At 42.1% G+C, this 19818-nt stretch overlaps 2 protein-coding genes across 5 annotated transcripts; one reads left to right on the plus strand and one right to left on the minus strand.

Moving 5' to 3' along the window:
- The first annotated feature begins 199 nt into the window (after positions 1–199).
- PSTK (phosphoseryl-tRNA kinase) lies at positions 200–5115 on the plus strand. The gene is made up of 7 exons (XM_074593060.1): positions 200–237; positions 1744–2068; positions 2284–2566; positions 3414–3612; positions 4059–4134; positions 4642–4735; positions 4937–5115. Exons 1-7 carry the CDS (start codon positions 200–202, stop codon positions 5110–5112), a joined length of 1191 nt encoding a protein of 396 aa, XP_074449161.1. The 3' UTR covers positions 5113–5115.
- On the minus strand, positions 3040–19800 carry IKZF5 (IKAROS family zinc finger 5). Of its 4 annotated transcripts, none has more exons than XM_074593084.1 (7): positions 19708–19800; positions 18143–18208; positions 17170–17252; positions 16704–16867; positions 16235–16417; positions 10559–11437; positions 6250–8154 (listed from the first exon to the last, which is right to left on the minus strand). In XM_074593084.1, the coding sequence occupies exons 4-7, from the start codon at positions 16834–16836 to the stop codon at positions 8087–8089; spliced, it is 1263 nt and encodes a 420-aa protein (XP_074449185.1). In that variant the 5' UTR covers positions 16837–16867; positions 17170–17252; positions 18143–18208; positions 19708–19800; the 3' UTR covers positions 6250–8086. The 4 variants fall into 4 exon arrangements, with proteins under 4 accessions (XP_074449188.1, XP_074449185.1, XP_074449186.1 ...); XM_074593085.1 differs by lacking the exon at positions 19708–19800 and adding an exon at positions 19319–19548; XM_074593087.1 differs by lacking the exons at positions 6250–8154; positions 10559–11437 and adding an exon at positions 3040–5527.
- Between the last annotated feature and the right edge of the window lie 18 nt (positions 19801–19818).

Below are 19818 nucleotides of genomic sequence, written 5' to 3' on the forward strand. Positions count from 1 at the left end.
ATCCTCCCCTTGCCCTGCTGGCCACGCTGCCTTTGGTGCAGCCCAGGATGTGGTTGGCCTTCTGGGCTGTGAGCACCGTTGTCAGCTCACGTTGAGCTTCTCATCAACCAACACCCCCAAGTGCTTCTCCTCAGGACTGCCCTCAATACACTCTCTGCCCAGCCTGGATTTGTGCTTGGGATTGCCCAGACCCAGGTGCATGACTCTGCACTTGGCCTCTGCAGAGAATGTATCCGAGTATGAAAGAAACAGGCCATGTCTGTTGTTATAGAAAATGTGGTATATCACAACATACATTATGTAACTTAAGTGTTTTAATGTTTTGCTGGTTATTCCACCTTGAGATTTTTGCTGGAAACTGATTCCACTACAAGAGCAACAGCTAACTTCTGTCATTCTAAAGGTGACAGTTACAAAGCAGTACCGATTTAAAAGAAAATATATGAAGTTACGTAGTTTGTCAAAATGGGAACAAATGGAAAAGCAGCTGCTACGCAGAAAGAAACCCACTGGCAGGAACAAAGCTGTGGATCCTAATCTGTCTGTATGTGGGAGGATGAATCACACACTGACTGTGTCCACACCTAAACTCTGGGAATACAAACGAGCAAAAGGAGTGAATAAATTATGGAATCGCCTTGCCAAGAAAATATTTCTAATCCCTTAGATGGTCATTTCACCAAAGAGCGGGACCAAAGAACCCAAAATACATTGCAGGCAAAGATCTGCACTGGCAAGGAGTGTCTTCTGAAGAAGTGTTGTCTTTCTCAATTCCTTAGAATCCTAAATTGTCATTATGAATTAATTATTCCTATAATTTAGACCTTATTAACAAGCACATTACAATAATACAATTTAATGTAAATCATCAGGGTCAGCATGCTTGGCAGTATCCTGATTTTATGATGGAAACAAAATCCGTGGCTGGGCACACCTGTGATCATTCAGCCGGGTTCATAGAGCCATAGAATTGCCCAGGTTGGAAGGGACCTTTCAGATCATCGAGTCCAACCATCAACTAACACTGACAAAACCACCACTAAACCATGTCCCTCAGCACCACATCTGCCTGGCTTTTAAATACCTCCAGGGATGGCAATTCCTTTGCAGCCTGTTCCAATGCTCGATAACCCTTTTGGTGAATAAATTTTTCCTAATATCCAATCTAAATCTCCCCTGGCACAACTTGAAGACATTTCCTCTTGTCCCATCGCCTGTCCCTTGGGAGAAAAGACCGACCCCCCCCCGGCTACCCCCTCCTTTCAGGGAGCTGTAGAGAGCGAGAAGGTCTCCCCTCAGCCCCCTTTTCTCCAGGCTGAACACCCCCAGCTCCCTCAGCCGCTCCTCACAAGACTTGTGCTCCGGACCCCTCGCCAGCTCCGTTGCCCTTCTCTGGACACGATCCAGCACTTCCATGTCTTTTTCGTGGTGAGGGGCCCAAAAGTGAACACAACATTCGAGGTGAGGCCTCACCAGTGCCGAGCACAGGGAGACAATCGCTTCCTGCTGGCCATGCTGTTCCTGATACAGGCCAGGCTGCTGTTGGCCTTGGCCACCCGGGCACGCTGCTGGCTCATACTCAGCCGGCTGCTGACCAACACCCCCAAGGTCCTTTTCTGCCGGGCAGCTCTCCAGCCACTCTTTCCCAAGCCTGCAGCGCTGCACGGGGTTGGTATCACCCAATTGCAAGACCGAAATGCGTAACTTAATGTATCACTGAATTTATCATCCAAATAAACCCAGCAAACCCGCGCTCGCCCCGCCCGCCAGGGGACGGGCCCGCGCATGCGCACAGCCGCGGCCTGCAGCTGCAGCGGCGGCCGGCCCTCCGTCGGCGCTGGCGGCGGAGGAGGAGGGGCCGGGCGGCGGCGGGCGCGCCCGGGGGGGGCTGTGCCTGCTGTGCGGGCTGCCGGCCGCCGGCAAGTCCACGCTGGGTCGCGCTCTGCGCCGCCGCCTGCCGCGGCGCCCGGGCTGGGCCTGCGCCCTCCTCAGCTACGACGAGCTCATCCCGCCGGAGGCCTTCGGGCCCAGCGAGCCGGGGGCGGGACCGGCCGGGCCGTCCCCATTGGTCAGTGCGGCGCTCTCTTTTGCTCTCATTGGCCAGCCGAGGCGCCGCGCTTCGTAGCGTCACTGGCGGCGCCGCCGGCGTTGCTAGGCAACGCCCTGACGCGGGGCCTGGCCGCCATGTTGGTGCTGCCGCCGCGGCGGGGCCCGGGCGGGGCGGCGGGGCGGGCGGGTGCGCGGGCCCTCACCCCCTCACCCCTCCGCTGCCTCCCTCCGCAGCTGCCGCGCTGGAAGCGGAGCCGGCGGGAGCTGCTGCAGTGCCTGGAGCGGTTCCTGCAGGCGCTGGTCACCGGGGAGCCTCTGTCCGTCCCCCCCGCCGCCGGGCAGCCGGGCTGGGAGCGGTTCCTGGCCTGCTGCCGCGGGCAGGGGCTGCTCGCCCCGCAGGAACGGCACGGCGGTCCCGAGACACCCGCAGCCACCGCCGGGCCGCTCTACCTGATCTTGGATGACAATTTTTATTACCAGAGCATGAGATACGAGGTGTACCAGCTGGCTCGCAAATGTAATTACTCTTTGTTCCTACGCGGAAAAACGTTTTCACTTTTGTTGGAAATTCCGTGCGCTTTAGCTGCCTTTCTTTAAGTGATCCTGCGGAACATTTGTTATTCTTGCTTGCTCGATTCCTGCAGTATAGTAAGCATCATCTTAACTTTACTACTGTATTATTAGAAATAGCTAAGTCACTTAAAGCCTTTCTTATGCACGTTGATCTCAGAAATTATTACTTGAGCGGCCTTGAAGGTAAAATTGTATTCTCTTCAGGCTCAGAACTAGTGTAGCAGTTACTCATTCATCTAAAGCCTTTCTCATGCATGTTGCTCTCAGAAATATTTGCTTGAGTGATGTAAAGGTTAAAGTGCTTGTTGTCATGGTTTAACCCCAGCCGGCAGCCAGTTCTCCCCCTTCCCCCAGATGGGCAGGGAGAAGAGGAGGGGAAAGGGGAAAAAAACAGCCAGGTTGAGATAAACACAGTTTAACAGACCGATAATGGTAAAGGAAAATAATAATAATAATGGTAAAAAAATACACAAGACAGAAGCCACTCTCACCGCCCAGCGAATTGGTTGCCCATCCCAGGCAGCGATCGCCAATTCCCACCCCCCAGCAAACTCCCATTTATATACTGAGTATGACACCTATGGTGTGGAATATTCCAGTGGCCATTCCATCTGTCTATGCTCCTTATCAGCTTCTATGAGAAGCTGAAAAAAGTCCTTGCAAAGTATAAACATCATCTGGCAAGAGAACTAAAACAATATGCGTTATTGACATTCTGCTCACCGCAATCATTAGAAAGAAAACTGACTCTGTCCCAGCTGAAACAACGGCATCTCTTTATGTTCTTTTAGATTCCTTGAGCTTCTGCCAGTTATTTTTAGACTGTCCACTTGAATGCTGCTTGCAGAGAAATCGTCTAAGAAGTCATCCGTTACCTGACCAGACAATATGTTTAATGGCAAGAAAAATAGAAATGCCAGATCTCAAGAAAAACGCTTGGGAACAGAACAGCCTCATTCTGAAAAGTTCTGATTGCACTTTGGAGGATGAGTATGTTACCGGATCGATGCTAGAGTTTTCAATGAGTTGTGTTTTCAGAAACAGGGGGGTAGGAGCTTTTTACTGTATCTAAACAGTGTGTAAAAAATAATCAATATGGTGATTTTTGGAAGCCAGTCAATTACACGGAACAGGTGCCAGTTGTTGGGAACTCACAGCCACCATTCTTTGCAGAGGTAACCTCAAAACTAACTGCACTTCTAAACTGTTGTTGAAAATCTGTGTAAATTGTCTGAAACATTAAGACTGGAAATAATTGGCTGTAGTTTTAGTTGGAATTGTTTTTCATCTAACTTGCTGTATAAAGATTATTTCATTGATTGCCTCATAAGTTTAACTGAAAACGTGCTTTTTTTTTTTCCTGGGATGAGGTGTTGTAACAAAATGAAAGAAGGGAAACTGTGTAATGTGGTTTACTCTGTTATTTGTTTTCTTAGTGAGCAGATAATCAGTTTGCTGGCCACTGCTTTGGAAAATCCAGTCAAGCAAAATGAGGAAAACCTTGAGCAAAAGGTAGCACTGCTTGTCCCACAGTCCCTGCTCTTTCAGCTGCTGGTCAATGAGTGAGTGAGTTATTCCCGGGCTGGATTCAGAACACTGTGATGACAGAAACTGGGAAATCCCTATTGCAGTTCTTGATCGGAAAAGCATACACAGAAAAGTTAATCCTATTTGAAATGGGTACTTTTGGTACCTTATTAAGTTAAACCACTGAACTACCTTTAAGAATACTGTTACGTGTTCTACTGTAGTAAAAACAAAATACTTTTTGGAGCTCTCGCATCGCACTGAGGAATATAATGTTCGCTTCCTAAAGTCACACACACACCTGCCTCTGGCAGTCACCCAGATATACATACCGCCTCCGAATTCAAAGGAGCAGCTGCGCAATGCACCAGTTGCCGAGTTGCTGCTGCTGTGTTACTTGTTTTCAAAGAGTATTTCAAAAGTTCATGGCAGTTTAAATCAAATTTAACGTGTTTGCCTGTATTCTTCCTTTCTGTTGGTCCCCCTGGATAGGAAGCAGATCGAGCAATCTGTGCGGCGAGTACTGTCCATCAGGCTGACCAGGTTTGCAGACGCGTCATCTCTCAGGCAATGAAGGATGCCAAAGGTACGTGTAGCATATTCAAGCTGGCTGGCAACGTTACACTAAACCGATGAAAACTGGGATAAATTAAGGAACCCCAACCCTGCAGGTGCGACACAAGCAATCACCTTCAGAAGTCTGGTCAAAGTTACTTGTAGAATGTGAGCTAAAGTCTAAATTTTGTCAAACATGAAATGAAAAGTTTCAGTTTTAATTTTCTTCTAGATAAAAACATACTCCCAAGTGAGATGAAGAGTCTGGCAGAAGAACTCAACAAACTCAAAGCAGAATTTTTGGAAGACTTGCGTCAAGGAAATAATTTGAAAAGCCAAACTTGCAGCGTAACTTCTTCATTCCAACATGAGGCAACCAATGTGGTTAATAAATATATTTTTAAATAATGACATAGAGAATGTTGGTGATTTTTAAGAGTCCAGCGTCTTTAAAATGCAGTACTCCTTCAGCAGTACAGCTGGATACAGCTGAGACACAGCTTCCTTCTCCGGAGGCTTGTGCCACCTCTAACTCCTCTCCCTGTATTATGGAAGAGAAATCCAGTCTAGTGTGCTGTCACTTTGAAGGTCAAGCCAACAACCAACCCTCCTTAGATTTTAAATTTCACACCCTCACAGCAAAAGTTAGGCTGGGAAAACACCTAGAAGTCTTCTCGTCCCGTTTCCTGCTTACAGCGGGACCAACTTCAAGCTGGATCAGCTTTCTCGGAGCCTCCTGCAGCCAAGGGTTTGAAGAGCACCTTGGGTGATGACCTCTCTGCTCTGTCAAAGGGGCAGCTGGGCATTTCCAGAGAACTGGTGCCTGGGAAGGTATCAAAACACAAAGTGAGATGATGGAGGGTTGACGAACTACAGCATCCAAAGTCAGGATGTCAGCACCTGAGTTTAATCCATGTCCTGCTGCAGTTTCGTAAGTCCCTTTTTTAGATCAGGCTCTTGGCTTCTTTGCTGGTTTCCATGACAAAAACCTTGCAAAGAACAATAAATTTGAGAGGCAGTTAAATTAAGGCTCTTAAGAGTTGCATGCACGTACACGTACATGTAGGATTAACTCCCGTGTCCCAGGGAACTTAACACTCGGTGTTGCCTTCCAAGTTGCTAACAACATACATGGGAGTTCCATAGACAGTGACAACCACCTTACCGGGATAAGACCTCTCATTTCAGACGTACAGTCACCCTCAATAAGGAAACAGGAGTTTGAGGAAACAAAGAATTTGGAAAATGACCAAATATGCAAGATTAACAGCAGAAAGCAGTAACGGCGTGTCCTGGTTCAGCTCTAAAATTAAGCATTCTCAACTTAACCAGACTGAAACATAAATGCCCTCTTCTGTGCTTACCCAAAAGATAAGCTTACCTTCCATACCTTACCTAAACCACAGCACCACCTGTTGAAGCAATTAAGAATTAACAGGAGACTTAATTAGAAAGTGTTATTTTATTCGTATCTTACAAAAGCAAAGCTTCACAACATGAACTACACCAGATATAGTTATTTCGGAATTAACCTTGTCATCTGAAAACATTCACTACACAATAAATTTATTTTACAACTCTAACAGGTTTCATTTTTTATTTTGCATACAAAATATGCTCTTTACGCTGAAATACATATTATTAACAAAGCAGGTACTTAGAAGCACATACACAAAGATTGCTCAATGAAAAATGCTTCAGCAGGGAATAGATTTCCTGCAGCAGAACATCCATTTGCTGTAGATTTTCAAAGAAGCTTGAAATTAATAGAAAACTTGCCAGTGAAGACTTCTAAATTACATTCCCTTCGTCAAAAAGAAACAAAAAATAAAAATAAAAAACCCAAACAAGCAAACCCTCCCAAACATTCTGGAACAAAACAAATAGCAACGGTTCATTTTGCTAGGAAACACTCTTGGAATGTGTCTTCCAGCACTGAGTTTTCTGTTAAAATGCCAATCAACATTTTATCTCAAAATCCTTTTCACCTCAACATTGCATCTGCAAAAAAAAAACCAACCTATTATTCCCTATTAGCTGCTTCACAGTTGGTTTAAGTTATTAACCAAGATAATCGACCAAGATCTTCAGTCTGATATTTGTATGTTCATTGGAATATTCGGTCTCAAAATAATAAGCCTGTATTAAGAGGACTATAAATAGTGCATGTTAAAAATGTCAACAAATCTATAAAATCATCTATTACAATAAAAACACAAACCCCACAAAGTTAATGGTTTGCAACTACTGAACTTAAGAGAGTCAAGCTCCGGAAAAATTTCAGCTCATTCCCGAACTTCCCTGTTAACACAAGTTAAAATGCTGATCGCCACCTTATAATATAAGGATGTGAGGGGTTTTTTTAAAAAAAAAAAAACCACATAAACCCAAGTTAGTGCAGTGTAGCACGTGGAGAACTCATTATGAAAAGTCCTACTAACTGAGGACTCGATCCTATAATTCCTGACAAGTATCCCTCACCGACTCCGAGTAAGGCCTGCCCCTGCAAGGGAATCGTCAGCATCGCACTCTCAAACAGTTTTCCAGTATTAATTCCGGTCTTTAAATTATAGTAAATAGTATGTACAACATCAGGAAAAACTAATATGAAAATACACCTTCCAAACCTACTCAGTAGACAGAAGGAAATGTAGTCAGGGTACTGTTTGGCACAAGTGAACACACGGCAACAGGTTGAAAAATGAGGAATCCCAGTCCAGAGGGTGACCCTGTGCGCGGGACCAGGACGTCGGCGGGGACCCACCCCACACATCTGGCTGCAGAAGCAAGGGATGAACCCCAGAACCTGCTCCTGCCTAAGAACCCCCCTGTGAACAGGGGCCTGCGCAGGGAAAGAAGGGAAAATAGCTTTGTCACTGTTCAACAGTTTCTAGGTGTTCATCATTTTATTTTCCTTGGGTACCTCGAAGCAGAAACAATGATATTAAGCCAGCAGTATTAAAATACTTCTCAACAACTTGTAAGGTTTGGGGTTAGATTTTTTTTCATACCGAGTTCTATTATTAAGAACATACGTTCCCCGCAACAGAGGATCCCCTCCTAAATAAGGGCCGCTTTAATAAGATCGTGCAGGCTTCCTCTTGCTGCCAGCTACCCCTATTAGTGACCTAACTCTTCTGCTATTCAGGGGTGTCGTGGTTCAGAAGTCATTTTTCTAAATCACCAAATCATGAGCCAACACAAAAAGAAAAGAAATGTTTACAGGCACTGCCAACGGAAGTCCCAACGGACCAGAAACAGCGTAAATGGAACAAAAGGCTGAAATCTCCAACGTTTGGAGTTAATCTCCCTGCTTCTCCCCTCCAAGGGGGAGAAGGGCTGGAGGCCCAAACCAAGGAGAACTTGGCTGTTGTGATGGGCATCATTCAGTATTGGGTGGTGCTCCCTGGAGAACCAGCATTCCAGGAGTTTCCTTGGAGTTGATAGAGCCTGGGAACAGAAGTTCGCATCATCTATCAAAAGGCAAGGAAAATGACCTCTAAAAATTACTAATTGTAATGGTCTCTAACAGTAACATTTGTAGTTCTAATATCGTATTTTAGCCAAATTCAGATTTTGGAATGTGTCAATATAGGATCATTGTTCTTTGACTGGAAGGATCATGTTGCAAAACCCATACAGGAGCAGTAACTTCCAACTGGATTCCAGTTCAGTCAACTTTTAGTCCTTAAAATAAAGGATTGTGTATGTTTATGCATACAGAGTTGCTGTTTTGCTTATAAAATACATTTTAAAAGAATAAAGCAACAAAGGTATATTTTGGAATTACAAAGAGCGTCATTATGAAAAATGAAAGTTACATTCTGTTTTACAAATCCACTGAAATGGATTTTGACAAGGCCTGAAACCAAAAACGTTTTTAGGAGCGATAGCGTGTTATCATTCCTCTTCACTACACTGGAAATACTTCAAAGGCATATTTTTTGACCTCCTTACAACAACATGCAGCCAAGAATCCAGTTCCTTCAACTGGTTACTTCAGCACAGAAAACTCAACAGTAAGTAAGTTAGGGAGAGAGAAACATAAGCGTTCCCAAATTTCTAATTCATTTAAGTCAAAATTACTTCTAAGGATAAAATTCTCAGAAGGGTGGTTTTTCCTGCGTCAATCTTATACTGAAGTCATTGTAAGTTCTTCCATCAGCTCCAGGAAGCATAAATTTGAATAAGCCAAACATTTGCTATTCAGATTCCAACCTCTGACTTGCAGAACATTAACAAAATCTTCCTGCTTTTAACAAAACATATCTGCTGCCATATTTTGCTGACAGTAAAAGGGGAGTATGTAAGGGAAGCTTTAATTTGTCTCAAGTAAGACAAACTAAGGTAAAAGTGCATGCCTAAATATGGGAAAAGTAACAGTTCTTTACTTTTGGAAACATTACAAATTCCTGTGTAGCGTATTAAGAGCTTTTATTAATTTTGCTAGGATGTTTAATTTAGGTTTCTATTAAAGTGCCTGTCCGTTAGCCTAGGTGCTTCTAAAGTAAGATGTACAGTATAAAAAAAAACCGAAAACAAACATGTGCAACGGACTTCATGTACATCTCTAGTTACCATTTGCCACCTACAATTATTAATCACAATGACTTCAATGCAGCCAGCCAGTACCCCTTTGCCTGCCCGTCACACCCACAGCTCAGAAAACCCAGAAAACACCTCAGAAAAACCCTTCCCCTTATTTCTAGTACACCGAAAGGACAAAAATCCGGGTGAAAGGACAAGACAACCTGACTTCCAAAGTTCACAATAAACTAGATTGTACAACTTTCAAACACACAGGCAACCTATCAGTTGTAGCTCGGCCCGAGACAAAACTGAACAGATGATTTTTAATTTGTAAACCTCTAGTTTGTTTCTATTAGAACTCCCATCAGCAAGACAGAAGTCTAATTGTGCAAATTTTAAATATCTGTACAAATTAGTTTAAGGCAGTTAAAAATCTCATGGAATATATATTAGTTCTACAAGCTCTTTATTATGACTGTTTAAAAATTACCTCCTTTTTAAAAGAATGACATGTAAAATTTTGGTAAGTGTAGTTTAAAATGTGTCATTTAATTTTTCTTCTGTATAACTAGTGAGTGACGAGCTTTAAACTCTTTTTTCCTACCAGAGTTTCATTCACAATCACCTGTTATCTTCTCGTTTTGTGATGAGTTTTAAAAATAACAGTTAAATTAGTGTTTGAGCTCTAGCATGAAGAATTTAGACCATACTAAGCAAAAACTTATTATCAACCTCCACCAGATTAAAGAAAGTTTTACATCAAGTTGAATTTGTATGTGAAAGTTGCTTCTATTTGTTTTTCCAGTTTGGAGTAGCTAAGTTTTTAAGGATGTCTCCAAAATAACCGTATGTGTCATTGCATCAACCTTCCGTATTTCACGATTCATGTATTTTGTCTTGCCTAGTAAATAGTCTAATAATTGCATCCTATGTGTCAGGACATACGCTCTGCTTCTACATTTGTAGAACATTTATTGGGATTAAGTGCAAGCAACTTAAATTTAGCAATCAAAGCACGTAAATGCATTCGAATTCTTAAAGCACTCCCTCAGCTTTTTTGAAAGGCTACCTATAAAATAACCACCACATCTTACACAAAATTTCCCTGGCAAGTTTTACGACAACCTAGAAATAAATTTGCCTCCTTTGTCAAACTGATTAATGTGAATATTCCTTATGGGAACGTGCAAGCTTTCCTTCAGCAAGTATGAAAAATATACTGTAATATGTTAAAAAACTAAATGAAAGCGTGTTCTCAGTCAATGTTGACTATGTTGGCCTCTTGCAAAATGGCAAGCAAAGTCATACTTATTTTTACACTTACACCCACATATGTTGCACTGAAATGGATTTTCAAATCCATGACATCCCATGTGAATAGTATAAAGAATATTGTCCGCAAAGTACATGTCACAGTGTTGGCAGTGATGCAGAAGCTGAGGGTCCTGAACCGGAAGGGTCGGAGCTGGAGTACTTGGCTGACTGTTGCTTATGCTGGGAGTACTGGTGTGGGCACTGCGATCACTGCTGGGACCTGCCACGGGACTATAGTTCCTTTGATTGTGTGTAGGCCGAGGATCTGGGCTGGTCGGAGATGAACTTTGAGGAATATTTGCTGACACAGCTGAAACCACCGCAGGTGCGGCAGGCTGCTGTATCATGAAAGGCTTTTCATCTTGACAGGAAACAACGTCAGGAGAGGCTGGATTTTGGTTTTCAGGTGGCAAGCTAGATAACTGTCCGGCTAACGTAGAGAGCTGGTTTAAAGGATTATCTACCATGAGGTCTTGTGGATCTCTTGGCAACCCACCGCTCTGGGTTGTTTTCGTCATGCTCTCATACGCTTCAGTCTGGATATTTGGGATTTCATGAGTGAAATCATTAAGGTAGTCTGGTTTCTGAACCACCATGGAAGGCGGACTCAAATTAATTAATGCTCTTCTGCTGTACCCCAAATTACTGGTCTTCTTCTGCAAAACCCCCCACATTTTCTTGCTGCCCAGGGAAGACCTTGTACCCTTAATAGGCACCATTTTATGTTTGCGCCTGCGGTGGTGAGACAAGTTGCTTCTGTCACTGCAGCGAAAGGAACACAATTCACATTTGTATGGTTTTTCACCAGTATGCGATCGCATGTGAGCTTCCAGATGACGTTCATAAGCTGACGCAAAGGGACATAAATGGCATCTGTGCGGCTTCTCACCTGGAAAATTAAAATAGATTATACTATAGCATCTCTTGTGTGCTTGAAAAAGGCTTTTTGTGGAACAGGAAGTAGCTAACTGGGTGCTGCTAATCAAACAGTTCCGTTTCAGATTCAGTCAGGGCTAGTCGGGAGTTTAGCTGGGTATTTGGTGGAAGAGTGGAGTAAATTTAGACACCTCTGCTTCACCCAAGTGATAGAAAGCATAAGAAAAAAAACGTGACCAGAACAGGCGTAACAGATAACCTGACTAGGAACTAGAGCAATGATGGCAAGGACTTAACACAATGCTGTTTGTGTGGTGCTCTTAACTGGATCCAAACTCTACATCACCCATAAAGCACGTAAGCACTTGGCTGCAGGAATGTCCGCACCACCAAAAATTTAACTGTTCTTAACTGTAACGGTGTTTAAACACTGAGGGAGGGTATCCTTTCAATATCTTCCAAACATTCCTACTTTTAAAGATCCTGGAACTATTATCTAAAAAATCCTGTCCACACCCACCCACTCAAGAAATGAATTTTGAAAAATGATTCTGTGGGAAGAGAATTATTAAAGAAAACAAAAGCCAGCTAATCCCTGGACAGCTGCGTGCTCTCTCACATGATAGTACCAGACATTCTCCTTTCTGATAGGTAGAACTTTGTTCTTCTATTAAATGATATTTACAGACATTCACATTAACACTTTTTAAAGTACTCAGAAAGCTTTCAAACATAATGTCAGGCCAACACATCTGTAACACAATACTTTGCAACTTTTGATTTTCTTTTCATAGACTGATCTTTTAGAGTTTTTAGATCCAGGTCTCCAATGTTAGAAATGCCTAAAGGATCTGACTCATGTTCAGGTGCTGAAATGAAATATCATCTTATCTCCCCATCTAGAACGCCGGGTCAATTTCTACATCACTGTTGTGCAACTGATTGTCTTGCCACACAGCACAACAAACTCCAAAAAAACGTAAGCAAGCTCCTTCTCTTCAGCCTTTATGGGTTTTTTTTGAAGCATTTTCTACTATTTTAAATACAGGCCAATACATCTATTTTGTGGCTTTCAAAATCCACCTAGAACAACTGTAAAAGCCAGAGACTGACTGCAGCGAGGGCCACTATTACACAGTACGCAAGCACGGTACAGGCCCTGCATGATGGCACGTATCTGATACAGAAAGCCCTTCCCATGTTGAGCATCCCACAGTTTGGAATCACAACCTGGGATACTGAATAGAAGATATTATTTTTTTTCCCCATCGCTGGCTCTTCAAGAGAAACGCAAGCAATTTTTATGCTACCTTTAAGTACCTTATTTGCATCAACTGAAACCATGATTCCTCTATAGGCATATATAAGTATTCAGATTATTCTATGTGTGTAAAGGTCTGGAGCTCTGGTACGAATGAAGATGTAAAAAGACTGACAAACTCCCTGCATTCACAAAGAACTTGTCAATATGAATGGTCTTATTTAATTGTAAACTGGTTACACAGAGATAAAGAATTGCATCCCATGTTGCACACCCTTAATACGACACAGCTGGTGAACTACTAATTATACTGCTGTCAGGCTCAGCACGAAGTTAATTCTGCAGTAAGTTGCACTTAATGGTTGTGTGATCATGCCTGGGTCATAATTACTTTGGCAGATACCTGCTGCACTTGCGTGTTATGCAGGATGCATTACTTGTTTACTTACATTGCTCTGAGGCTACTAGTGAGCTATCAGTTCCCTATTTTAATGCTGATTCAGTCCCTCTGAGCCTTCATAGTCCATGAAAACCATTTCTTGGCCCTTTGCCATGCTTCCCCACCATGCTTCTGAGCAAAACAACACTCAGGTCTTGGATCTCCTTGCCCTTGAGTGAAAGAAACAAGAAAACAAAACAAAACCAACCAAACAAAAAAAAACCCTTCCTTGTTCTAGAGTCCCCTGTCTATGTACAAAGAAAGAAAGCAGAACTTTCTGAAGAGCCATTAAGGTAATGGCAAAATGGTGTTGCCGTCAGGACACCATGCAGTGCTGTATTAAGGATATGAGACGTATCATGAAAAGGCAAAGGGGAAACTACACAGAGAACAAAAAGGCCTCTGGCAGACTGAGATTCTTGTCTTTATTATAAAACTGAACATACTGGTATAGGGAAATGAACTGTTATCATTGTACAGTTACTGGTACTTCATTAGGCATCAGACATGCTTGAACCAGTAATCTGGCTATAAAGTGTTCACTCTGTGAAGGTGTGTCCGAATTGCTGAAGGTCTTTGACAGACAGTAGGCTGACACCCCCTGCATCCCTCTCTCGCTGCTAGCTAGCTTTCTGAAACAGAAATATTTCAGACTGCATGATTTTGCAGCAGAGTGATGTGTGCCTTCGATTTGGCTACCTTTTCCTAGCATCTTTGTGAAAGCTTCTTTGATCAAACGAGTCATGTATATACCCTCTGATAACAGGAATACTGAGAAAATAGTCATCCCACACGTAAAGCTCTGTTCTTCTGGTATAAGGCTGACAACATCATATACTATGACAATGAGAAACAACTCAAAATGTTAGTCAAGGGACAAACCCAAAGTATTATGCTTTGCCCTAAAAACCGAATTTGTGTTGCTCATGGAATGTTTGCTTCTGAATAATAACCATTGGGTCAGAGATTTTTGAGGACATTTCTCAGCACCCCAACTCTTGGTTGGAATCTTTCTTGCTTTTATATATATTATGCTGCAACCGTGCTGAAATCATCTTAACCTGCAGCAGGAGTTGTTCTGTTACCTCTAGCTGCTTAGTGATCTCTGCTCCCAAAAGCAGCAGCAGGATCAGAAAGCATTTTGAAAACACAAAAGAACTGTTACCTAAGATTTGAGAGTATAAAAAAGGTAGGCAACTTCCTACAGTAACAGAAGGAATGCTGATACTATACCAATATCCACATTTTAATACTTAAGGAAGATTTATTTTTTGCTCTCTAGTATGGCTAAAATTTACGATGTGATATTAAGTAACAACACATTATTTCAGTCATTCTGTCTGAGAAACCCCATGCACACCAAAGCCATCAAAAACATCTCAGGAATCAGCAAACACACAATACAAACATCTTCTAGTAGCAATTTATGTCCCCCATCGCAGCTCTAGCAGTCCATCTGCTCGTGTTGACAACTGGCCAACAGTAGCTGTGGGCTTGGGGATGCAAGTTTTTAGATGGCAATAGCTATATGCTGCTGAAAAGACACGGAGTTTTAAAGTTGATGTTATTTCTGCATCTTTAAGTACCATTTAAAAATGAACTGTGTAAATCTGCAACACTGTTTGTCCCACTACATGACCCTCATTTCACAGGCTCAGAAATAGCACTGCAGAGTAAAGCTGTTAAAAGAAAAATATCTCTCCTTGTCCACATGCCATGAGGCAAATAGTAGGTGAAGCTGTAACTGCTTTATAAAAAATTAGACAAAAAAAATGCTCCAAAACACATTGCTGCTTTGCAGTTCTGCAGCAAGCCATAGCATTAATGTAGTGTCAACTGCAGGTACACAAGCCACAGCATTTTATACATTATTGAAACTTCACAAAATTTCCACTGGGAATATGAAAACAGCAACAGCTACACACAGAGGTAGCTCACGGTATCACAAGAGAAGAATTTACAAAATCTTCAGAGTCTAAACCTCAGAACTCTTTGATTTCTAGTTGGATGCCATTTACGATCCCATTACACCTCGTTGAAACAAGCCAACACTGCGGGGCCAGTGCAAGGAGCACTGACTCCCTCAAAAGACATCCTGGGAGTTACTATGTAGAATTCACAGTTCACAGCAAAGTGAGAATCTTGACCAACAATAAACATACCCAAGGAGAGTTACAATCATGTCCAAATTACAACAATGTGTTTGCTTTGAAGTGAGTCCCAGAATGCCACCTACCCAAGACCACTGAAATGACAGACTTAAAGTCTTGGGACAATCTGTACCAGACTGGAAACCTGTAAAAACTTCTATTCCTTGCAGAACACAATTGGTTTTCTTATTACTCTAGTTAATAGCCATAAAGTCTTCTGTATCGGTGTAACATACTCAGCATGCAGCAAAGTCAGACTTCACAAGGACCTTTCGTTTGTTTTCTCTCATTTACTCAGAAGTTGGAGCTGACTCCACGAACGATTTAGGATATTCTAATCTTTATTGCAAGTTTTGCTTTTCAGCTTTATAAACCCAACAGTGGTAAATACTCTTAAACAAGCCACAGTAAGTATTCTTTATTTTCATTACTGTTATTAATCACTTATTTGATGATATGCCCTCATGTTTGAATATTCTACCAATAAGAAACCTTTATTCTTATTACTATGTTTTGTACAACATTCTACCTGTGGAAGTACAAAACAGGAATATTTTCATAGCTAAACAACAGAGGAAGAAAAGGCCCTATAAATTTCCAAGTGGCAGGATGTACATTTTTCACTTTTCTGATTAGCAAGGAAAAACTATAAGTTATGGTTAGGGCCCTTCAATTTACACTGATGCTTTCACGCTATATACTCCAATTTATAGTTACTTCAGACTCAGTAGTCTGCAATAAAAATATAAGTAGAAATCTGCATAATTTAAATAGGTACATGGCACACCTTTAAAAAAGTAGTCTATTAAAAAAAAACCCCACACCCAAAACTATTCAACAATTAGAACTGGCTTTTAAGAACTATCACCCTGCTTGCAGATGCTAACTTCTCACATGCAAATATAACATTGAGTTAATACCACAATGCCTCGCAGGGAAGCACTGCAGAATATTTCATACCTGTATGAATTCGGATATGCTCTATGAGCCGTGCTGTTCCTTTGCTGGCATAGTTGCAGTATCGACACTTTAACTTTCCATCAAATGTCCTTTCAAACCCATCCACTAACATTCCTGAGTTTTCATCCAGTGAAACTTCAACAGAAGGATGATCCAGACCATTCTGATCACCTTCTGTCCCAGCTGTGAATAATGCAACAGAGTTTTCAATCCATGAATAGTGGGATCCTATTGTGCTGTGAGAATATGCCAAATACCTTTTGCTTCTGTATGCCCTTGGTCTTTAAACATACAGAACTATAAGAAAAAGCCCTGGTTAAAACAAAGGTAGGTACGCATCTGTTGTGATATGAAAATGACTATCAGAAATACTTCCATACAATTATAGTAGTCCGCATAATTATCCAGAACGTCAACAGTGCAGTCATTCTCAAAAAAATAAGATTTGATAGCACTGAAATTAGCTTACCTCCTGGAAGAGTCTCTGCTTCCTTGTCTCCACTAACTGATCCAGAAATCATATTTACATGGTGAGTCTGCTGTGTAAGATATTCCTGAAAATCTTTTACAAAGTCCAAAGGTTCTGGCTTCTTTTCACCCATATTCACTCTTTATGTTTACAACCTCTTGTGCCTAGAAAGAAAAATATTTTCAAACCACAAGTGTCACTGAATTTGAATGCATTTCTAAAAACAATGGGGTTTTTGGTGTTTTTTTTTTTTTACATAAAGGATTACTTTTATCACACGACATGACTCAATGCACAAATTGACAACCATAAGAATATTTTTAGAATTTTTAATTCATTAAAGATCACCAAATACATATTACTGGGGAAACCGTTTTCAGCAACAGTAATATAACAATATCAGATCGCATAAAATGACATAATAATCAAAGTCAACATGTTTGTGGGTTTTTTTAATGGATCGTACCTGAATTTTAGTTCCCTGCTAAGTAGCAAACATACTCCAAACAGGTCGGATAGAAAGCACAGGACACAGCTTGTCCACTTTCCCTGGAAGGAAAAAAAAAAAGAAATGTAAGTCCATTATTCTTCCCAACCCCCATGAGTTTTAAAAAAGAAAGATGAAAAAATACATGTTTTGAAACAGAGGTTCTAATGCTCTACTGCTCTAAGTTTTATTAAAACAATTACACTTCCAGCAAAAGCTTTTAAAAAAACGCATCTATTCCTTCATGTATCTCACTGAAAGACACTTATGTCTTACTGATTATTTGAGTAGTTTCTCTTGTAAATACATGGCTCCAAAAAATCCCAGAGTTGGGTAAGTCACTTACAGCAACTGTAACATTGAGAAACCAACTGAATGTCACTGATTAGCAAAGATGGAAAAAGCCTTACAGAAAACAGTATTTCATAGTTCTCCCAAAATTTTCGTTTCCTATCCTGCATAAAATCTTAATCCATTTCATTATTTTGCATTGAAATAATAAAAATATTCACTAGAAGTCAGTGGTCATGCTCTTTTCTGGGACTGTAAATGACAGACTGCTAAAGTATCAATTTGCAATGAATTTGTGAAGACAGAACCTAGGATACAGTTGGAAAGAGAGCAATGAGTCAGTCACATTGTAATCTGCAGGAATAATAATAATCAGAAATAATTAATGATGCTGCATTTTCAATAAGAATTTATTTTTGTTTTCCAATAGCTACTAAACAAAACATTAGGTGTCCTACAAAAACTCAAGTCCTGAGTTCACGACCACATTTAAACATTCTCCTATATTTTTAAAGCTATTCACAAATGTTAATTAATTTTTTGGCATCCGGATGTTATTTCACATCATACCTAAGTGTGCTCAACTATTATCATTATTATCTAACTATTAACCAACATTAAGTTAGTTTTGAACACATCTTTACATATCCATTTTGCCTACCCTCTTTCAGGTGTCACCAGCCTCATGTAGGCTTAAGTTAATTTGTGTTCCATTTGTTGGTGTCTCCTGCAATGAAACAAAGATATCAGAATACGAATTAAAGATATGGAAAAGAGAAATGGGACAAGGTAATATAGAGTCCTAACCAGGCCAACTTTCTCCACATTATAATAAGAAATAACAATTGATGTTGAAAGGTTCAACATCAAACGTTAAAGGTCCATGTTTTCACAGAGGAATCTGTGTATCTCTCTGTTTAAGGCACAAAAAATTATTTGATTGATTACTTTTATAATGACATTTAATTTTTAGAGAAAACGACACAATATTTTAAAAATCTGACTGGGGAAAAGACATTATTTTGGGGATCAACTGCATAAAACTTCCTTTCTCTACCTCATCGGTTTAATTTGAAAACATTAATCTTTCTTTTTTTTTTTATGTCAATGTAGGTTGAGCACTGCCTCAAACCTCTACATTTGTATGCACAAAAGAACCTTTTGTGATTTTATACAGACATAAAACCAGCAGTTCTCCTTTTCAGGGAAGGACGATACAGATCAGATGCCTACTATGTCACCACTGCAAATGAGTAATTGCAATTCGAATTATCAGAAACCTGAGCAGACCCGCTCGTGTTTCCTGCTCCTGCCTGGGCTGATCACACCAGATGTCCCTCAAGTTCTACCTATACAGAACATTTTCTGCATAGACAAATATATCTTCTCCAGCTTTATACACTGACGGGTAGGAAACTGGTTATTCATTTGCGACACAGGCGCAACTGCTGGATTTAACATTAATTATGGCGCTGATGTGTACTAAGTTTGTTGTCTAAGAAGCACCACTGGATGTGCTAGGATGACAGGCGTTATAAATATTTTACCTGAAAAAATCTGCTAAAGAAAACAGTTCAGACATAGTAAAACTAAGAGTTTAATACACACAGTAAGAACTCATTACTGCAGTAATTAGAATAAAATACGACTACGAACACATGTATATATCTCGTTTTCTTTTCAGGAATCAAGGGGAAAAAACAAGGGGGGGGAGGGGGGAGAAGGGGGAGGAATCACTCTGCCCCAGTCTCATCTTTTCCCGTGCAAATGACTTAAAATCAACATCACAAAGAAGGACGGATCCCAAACTTTTATCCAAGCCCTTCCTGCTCCTTACCGAGGAGTTTTGCGCCGGGGAAGGGGAAGATCATTCGCGGCGCTGGCGGCGGCCGGGCCGAGCCCCACGACCTGTCAGCAGCCGCGGAACCCGCCGGGCGCGCCGCCGCCCCCGCTCCACGCCAGACGGTGTCAAAACCGCCTTTCCTCCACCCCTCTCCACCTTCACGCGTGGGCGAGGAGCGACACGGCCACGACAGACCTCCACCGCTGCCTCCCCTCTCCTCAGCTTGCTCCCCCACCGCCCGGCCCCCTCACGCCAAAGGGAGGCCCCAGTGGGGACAGGCGTGTCACAGCCACCGCTGCCGCCCCGGGGAGGGAGCGCGGGCCGCGCTGCCACTGAGCCCCCTCACGGCGAAGGGAGGCCGGCGGGGAGAAGACGCTACTCACCTCCGCCGCCCTGCGCCGCGACCGCCGCCCGCTGCCTCCGCCGCCGCCGCCATGTTTGTTGTCGCTCTCGCGGCCCGGCCCGGCCCACCCCGGCCTCGCGAGACCGCGCCC

The sequence above is a fragment of the Larus michahellis genome, chromosome 6 (genome assembly GCF_964199755.1).
Source record: "Larus michahellis chromosome 6, bLarMic1.1, whole genome shotgun sequence".
Classification (NCBI taxonomy): Eukaryota; Metazoa; Chordata; class Aves; order Charadriiformes; family Laridae; genus Larus; species Larus michahellis.

What these genes read in the sequence shown, in the direction of transcription:
- PSTK (XM_074593060.1), top strand. Translation starts at nt 200, where the DNA reads ATGACTCTGCACTTGGCCTCTGCAGAGAATGTATCCGA. An exon ending in GATTGCACTTTGGAGGATGA is followed by an intron (nt 3,613 to 4,058) that starts GTATGTTACCGG and finishes TTGTTTTCTTAG; the next exon opens with TGAGCAGATAATCAGTTTGC. An exon ending in AGGAAAACCTTGAGCAAAAG is followed by an intron (nt 4,135 to 4,641) that starts GTAGCACTGCTT and finishes CCCCCTGGATAG; the next exon opens with GAAGCAGATCGAGCAATCTG.
- IKZF5 (XM_074593084.1), bottom strand. Translation starts at nt 16,836, where the DNA reads ATGGGTGAAAAGAAGCCAGAACCTTTGGACTTTGTAAAAGATTTTCAG. An exon ending in AGCAGAGACTCTTCCAGGAG is followed by an intron (nt 16,418 to 16,703) that starts GTAAGCTAATTT and finishes CATTATTCACAG; the next exon opens with CTGGGACAGAAGGTGATCAG. An exon ending in GCATATCCGAATTCATACAG is followed by an intron (nt 11,438 to 16,234) that starts GTATGAAATATT and finishes TTAATTTTCCAG; the next exon opens with GTGAGAAGCCGCACAGATGC.